Consider the following 7026-nt stretch of genomic DNA (forward strand, 5'->3'; position numbering starts at 1 on the left):
AAACATGTCATGACTCATGTGTTTTAATCGAAAAAGATGAACATGGTTAGTAGTACAGAATATCGTCGCTGTCCAATGAAAACCACGTAAGTCCATTATTATGGATTTTTACTTTTCATCATAGTTGGATTACATTCACTCTCCTCTCTCTGCTAGTATCAGCTGGTGTGTAAATGGCCAATGGAAAGTTGTTTTATTGACCAAGCTATTTAACACGCATCACCATTGGATGTTTGACATGTCCCTCAAACCGCGTATGTAATGGGCGGGGAGATACGCTGAAACAGTAATCACCATTGGATGTGGGACCTGTCCATCACACCGCGTATCCAACAGCCAACGGAGATACGCTCCGAAACGACATCACCATTGGATGTTCAACCTGTCCATCACACTACGCGTATCTAACCGCGGAAGAAGGACTGGAGGAGGGGAATGATTCAGAGCAACAAACTTTTTCTTCACTAAACGACACGGAATTCGACATTATTACAAGGTAAAGTATCACCAAATGTCTTGTTGAGAACTGTATGCTTAGGTTATACCAACGATCATGTTCACGATTGTGCTTGGCGTCGTGTGAATTGTTATTATTCAAGGAAAGTATTGTTCTCTGATGTTTGTGTTGTCTGTTTGTTCTCTGAACAAGCAGCGTCGTACACTGATTTTGCTTCAAACATGGTTCGCCTCTGTCAACCCACCGCAACTGGCGTTATCGATCAAATAATTTGCCATGTGGTTTTCCATTTACCTTTACCTTATACCTTACATTAAGCTGCCAGCACAACAACTTCTATGGAGTGTCCATGGAACCAAATGGACCCTTTACGGGTCCATAAAGGGTCCATTTGGTTCCATCTGGACACAAACGTACCATTACATTAAGCTGCCAGCACAACAACTTCTATGGAGTGTCAATGGAACCAAATGGACCCTTAACGGGTCCATAAAGGGTCCATTTGGTTCCATCTGGACAAAAACGTACCATTACGTGTGGTAAAAGTACTCAAATGTTTTTACTTTAAGTACAAATATCAATAATGTAATGTAGAAATACTCTGTTACAAGTAAAAGTCTGGAATTCAAAATGTACTTGATAAAATGGCTAAAGTGTTGGCATCAAAATGTACTTAAAGTGCCAAAAGTAAAAGTACTCTATGCAGAATGTCCCATTTCAAATATTTTGAAAATGGCAGATCTACATGCTCACAATGTGTCGCACTGTGAGCTTGCATTGGAGTAAAAGTACTCCAAAGGCACTCAGCTTGTTGTGTATTAAAGTACAATAATTTTGATCTGTGATATAGAAGAGTACAAGTATTGGAAATTGGAAATAATTCAGCTTGTAGTGGAGTAAAAGTAAAATATTTGGATCTGAGATATAGTGGATTAAAAGTATTGGAAATTGATAATACTCTAGTCAAGTACAAATACCTCAATATTGTACTCAAGTACAGTACTTAAGAAAATGTACTTAATTACTTTACACCATTGTGTTACCCTTGATTTTAACCCTGTATTCTCCTTTTATTTTCAGTATAACATTTCAGGATGATGTATTCTATGGAGGAGCTGTGTGCTTTGGTTAGCGTCAAGTATGTCAGGGGCAGACATGACGAGGCAGAGACTGTACTAGAGAGCAGTGAAAGCAGCGAAGAAGGTTTGTGCGATAAAAAAAAATAGAAAGAAAAATAGGAATAAGTCAGCTCAGTTTAATGATGTGTGTAGTGATTCTGGCTGTGGTGCAACTTGTGTGATTAATTTGGAAATCAAAGTGTTTTAATCATGAATTACAATAATTAGCTGCTGTATTCAGTGTTCTAATGATAATCTGTATCTTTCCAAGATGCACTTGATTGTGACCAAGTTGATGCTGCCAGTGCTGGGTCAGCTGTTTTGATTCAATCTGGGAGTGAAGGTATGTGGTGTGGTGTGTTATGAATTATAGTGCATAGAAACACATATGTGTGGTTTTGTATTGTACCTGCTGTCCTAGTTACAAATCCCTAAACATGCACTAAGTACCCATTTTGAATTGTTGCTGTACTAGTTTCAAACATAGTATTATTACCTTAACACAAATTGTTAATCAGTATCTGCTGTAGTATCACAATCTTAAAAAGTAGCCATTTCATTAATTCGTGTGACCTTTTTCCCCTTTCAGCAGGAGAAGCAGCAGGAGAAGCAGTTGTGGAGGACTCATCAATTGAGGAGATTGAAGGTTTGTCTTTGTCGCACGCACACACACCCACTGAGAGAGAAGTAAGGTTTGTGGTAAAACAGATTAAGGGCAAAGGATGCAACATCTTGGCAATGTAATTTCTACTTTGCATTCACTGTACATTGTGTTCCTCTTATGTTTTTACCAGATGAGCTTGATTCATCATGGAACCTTAAATTAGAGTTGGATAATCCTGGTGCTGCTGAATCTGGATATGAAGGTAATATTAATAGCTGTATAGAGTCTTTCATACAAAAACATGACGCACACATGTGACACTTTGCATTATTGTCAATGCTGCATGTTTTCTATTTGACATTCAGTCTCTTCTCTTTTTCTGCAGCAGAAGTTGTTGCGCCTCACTCAAATGAGGGAGGCGAAGAAGGAATTGAGGATGACTACTTAAGTGGGGAAGAAGAAGGTTGGTGTAAAACTAACAAGTGCCAGGGAACCGAGGCTATTGGCCAGAGCAAAGCCTGACACTGAATTGCAGGTGTGTTAACATTGCATTCATTTTGTTTCTTTCTTTCCCAGATCCACTCGACCACTAACCCTAACATCTAAACGTGACCAACATGGTGATTCTTCTGGTGCTGCTGAATCTGGATATGAAGGTATTATTATTAATAATCACTGTAATAAACACAAATAGTGACTGCTGAATGTTGCATTTTCATTTTTTTCCTTCAGAATCATACTGTACATGACCAGAAAGCGCCTCACACTTAATGTGAGAACATCTCATATTTCTTTTCTGTTCTTTAGGTGCAGACAGAGTTGAGCCGGACTCAAATGTGGAGGATGAAGATTCTGAAGGAGTTGAGGATGACGACACAAGTGGGGACGAAGAAGGTTTGTGTACAACCAGGCTTAAGTCAGCCAGAGCAAAGAATGCAAAGTCCTAGCAACACTGAATTATGTCAACGTGTGCATTCTGTTTGTTCCTCTTTCTTTCCCAGATCCGCTTGATCGAAACTGGACACCTGAACGTGACCAACATGGTGATTCTCCTGGTGAATCGGAATCTGGAAATGAAGGTGTTGTTGTCATTATTAATATGGACACATTGATGCACATGTGTGTAATGTAGTATCTTGCATGGTGCATGTTTGCTATTTAACTCTTTTCTTTCAACTACACATCCATACAGTACACATGTACATACCCACACAGATGTGCACGCAAGGGGCTGCACAGATACACACAGAGAGACTCGCACACTAATGGTCTGAATGACACATTTTCTCTCTTTTTGTGACACAATATAGGACTTGAGGTGGAAGAAGACTCCTCAGGTGTTGATGCTGGTCTCTGTAGGAAGAGGAGAAATCCAGAGGGCTGGAAGAACAACATCCAGAAGAGGCGTAGAATGATAGGCCCGTCATATCTGGCCTAGGAAGAATAGAGAGTCAGTGTTAAAGGAGGGAAGAAAAATGGGTGTGTCATGTCAGTCTGCAGCCGGCCACAGGTCCAGTAAACTGCACTGCAGAGAAGTGGAAGAGTCGAAGCGAGAAGAGATCTTCAAGTACTTCTGGGAGAAATTAGACTGGCGTGAGAGGAAGATTTATGTTGCATCATTGGTAGAGGTGAGCAGTGTAAAGCGACGGAGGACAGGAGCAGAGAAATCCAGGAGGTCGGCATCCATTTTCTGTCACCTTGTCGTAGATGGCAGGAGACTCGGAGTGTGCCAACGCATGTTCCTGTCAACCCTAGGCTTGAAGCAGTGGTCTTTTTTGAAGTGGGTAGGAAGAAGAGGGAAAAGCCCTACTGAGGAAGATAAGCAGAAGCGGGTGAGGGTAAGGAAAGAGGAGTCTGACTTCTTGAAGACCTTCCTTCTGGACCTTCCAAAAGTTCCCTCGCACTACTGCCGGTCCTCGTCCTCTAAGATGTTAGCCTGCTTCCAGACCAGAGACCCCGCCCACTCTCAGAGTGAGCTGAGTCTGAGATCAGGCTACTAAGATGTACCTGGAGCCTGTGTTCAAGTCCATCAATCACCTCCATGCAGAGTATATCCGTTCCAGTGCAGACCATGGCATCCAGGTGCTGTCAAGGCAAGTGTTCACCAGAATGTTTAATGTTTGAATTACTCTCTTTTTCACCCGAAGAAAGACCAGTGTGATACCTGCTGTGCGTTCAAGGCTGGGAACATTGAGGCTGCCACATGGAAGGAGCACTGCAACAAAAAGGACACTGCACAAGCCATGAAGCAGAAGGACAAAGACGAGGCAGGTGAGAAGACCTTGGTGACATGCATGGATCTTCAGGGGCTCCTGCTCTGCTCCAAGCTACAGGCCTCATCCCTCTATTTCAAGACCAAGCTCTGTGTCCATAACTTTACCATGTATGACATGACTTCACATGATGCATCAAATTACTTATGGCACGAGGGTGAAGCTGGTCTCTCTGCCAACGAGTTTGCTTCGTGCATCGTGCACTTCCTCGAAGAACATCCCTCTTATGATGAGTACATCCTGTGCACAGTGTGATTGAGAGAAGACTGAGGAACAGAGACATCTGCGTTCCAGCTGAGTATGTCGTTGCCATCCGGGAAGCCCGTACCAGGCCATACCAAGTGAAGTATGTAGACCACACTTTCTTCAAAAACTTCAGCCAGGTGAACCTCTGCAAAGCCATCTGCCCGGGAAAGGTCACTGGGGATCCCACCGTGCATGACCTCCGAGCAATCAGGTATTTGAATACATAATAATGACATAGCTGCGGAAACCAAAACAAACATTATTTAATGAGTATTAAAACCTGACTTTTCTCCCCTGTCACTGTCCTTGTATTCATCCTAGGTACAACGTTGATGGCAGTATGGAGTACAAGATCGACCACTCAGACGCCTGGAAGCCCTACGAGTCCCCATCACTGAGGAAGAAGAGCAACATCACCACAGTGTCCCCACTCTACACTTGCCGCCGCACCATTAAAGCGATGAACTTCAAACATCTGCAAGAAATGAAGCAGGTGTTGCCCAGTGATTTCCATGGCTTCTACAACGCCCTCCGCCATGAGCACGAGGAGTGATGGTTTCTCTGTTTTTCTCTCTCTCCGTCTGACATCACCACATAGAATCGCAAACTTGACTGAATGGACACCTTTACAAGATTTCATATTTAGATTGTAATTAGAGAAAAGACAAGATGAGTGTTAAAATGTGTTAATTTTCTTCTATAATTTTAGCGATTTTGATTACATTGCTTTCAGTGCTTGGGGACATGTGTACAATGGCTAAATATGTATTTTTAGATACAATAAGTCCATTCAAAAAGAGGCACCACAATCTTTCATGGGCAGATGTTACTTATGGGGGCTAGTAGTGTCACTGTAAATTGTAATAAAATAAATTGCCAGCTTATTGTGTCTAAAAGGACACATTTAGGCACTTGCACACATGCACTGAAATAAAGTATTTAAAATCGCTAAAACAATAGAACTAAATGAAAACATTTAACTCTCCCATCTTTGCTTTTCCCTAATTACAATCTAAAATTATGAAACCTTGTATGATATTCTTGCTCTGGGGTGGCATCGTTACCAAAGGTCCTAATTCCCACTGGGTGTTCTGCTCAAAAGTGTTCTGCTCAAAGTGTCCTTCTCCCTCGTACAGTCTTCACTACCTGGAATCCAGCACACAGTGGTTAATGTGTTTCATGTGTGCTCTGTTACTGTTTAAAAATAGTTTAGGTGCTTATTTGTATTCTTATTTATTTGCCCATTTCTAATATAATTACAGCAGAATGCACTTTTGAGATGTTGAAATTTGACACCACAGTAGGGACATCTATCTTCATTGTTGAGGTCAACTTAGCCAATGAGTCTAGCCTTAGTAGGTTGAAGAGCGTTGTAGAGCTGAACAGACACTTAACCCATGGTCCTTCCATTTTCAGTTCTATGTAATGCCCTTTCCAGGCACTGTATTACTGTTACAACACCTACATTAGAAATACTGAAACCCTCCTCCAAACATCCTTTACATCTCTAAACAATCACATCGATAATTTTGTACAATTAATTCTGCAAGTTCTATTATAATTAGTTTTCATGTAGAAAGAAACAAATAAGATTCAGCAATTGAACACATCATTGAAACGGGGAAATCTGTTTGATTAACTTGGTTGCCACACACTGTGGAGCCACTGTCTAATAAAATATAATTCTGTGCAGTTGTATTTGACTATTGTAGCATTTTTTCCTTCCAGCCTAAAGTTGATCTTGGTCATCACTGTCTGCTAACATCAATGTGAAATAACCTATTGTACATGAACACTTATTTAGCTTGGTTATAACATCAGAGGGTCTGCTGGTAAGTAAATAAATTACATTAGGAATTGATTGCATTCTTTATTAGCAAAATGTTCATTAATCCAGGTTGTACAGTCAAAGTTGTACTGTAATCTGTTATGAAACACTGTTCATCATAGTAACTAGTTTGTTTTGGCCAAATGGTCTGTTTTTGTAATCATCCATTTCACATTTCATGGATGCTATGTACATTAAATGACAGAATAATAAAATACATTAGGCTATTGTGCACATTGTATCATCAATCATAAGAAAAAAATAAGAAACAATAAATATTGTATTTACAGTAAAAAGGTCAGAGCCGGAGGTAAGGTTAATTGTCTAGTTTTGATTTGCAGCATCTGTAAGTGACCTTTATCAGTGCTTTTATCGTGTGTATTAATAATATATGCATTTCTATTTTATTTAATGTATAAAAATGATTGATTAGTCAATTTAGTCAATAGTTTAAAAACAAATATCGTGTGGATATAGGTATATATATAGGTATATTATGT

The 7026-nt window shown here is 40.3% G+C and overlaps 1 protein-coding gene across 1 annotated transcript; it reads left to right on the top strand.

Moving 5' to 3' along the window:
- Positions 1–419: 419 nt before the first annotated feature.
- Positions 420–3594, top strand: LOC308308029 (uncharacterized protein; the record flags this gene model as incomplete). The annotated part of the gene is made up of 10 exons (XM_080753383.1): positions 420–496; positions 1538–1660; positions 1847–1918; positions 2165–2221; positions 2370–2441; positions 2565–2642; positions 2756–2835; positions 2987–3073; positions 3181–3258; positions 3490–3594. Exons 7-10 carry the CDS (start codon positions 2797–2799, stop codon positions 3592–3594), a joined length of 309 nt encoding a protein of 102 aa, XP_080609509.1. The 5' UTR covers positions 420–496; positions 1538–1660; positions 1847–1918; positions 2165–2221; positions 2370–2441; positions 2565–2642; positions 2756–2796.
- Positions 3595–7026: the final 3432 nt, after the last annotated feature.

This window comes from Nannobrachium achirus, assembly GCF_963921795.1.
Source record: "Nannobrachium achirus genome assembly, chromosome: 2".
Lineage (NCBI taxonomy): Eukaryota > Metazoa > Chordata > Actinopteri > Myctophiformes > Myctophidae > Nannobrachium > Nannobrachium achirus.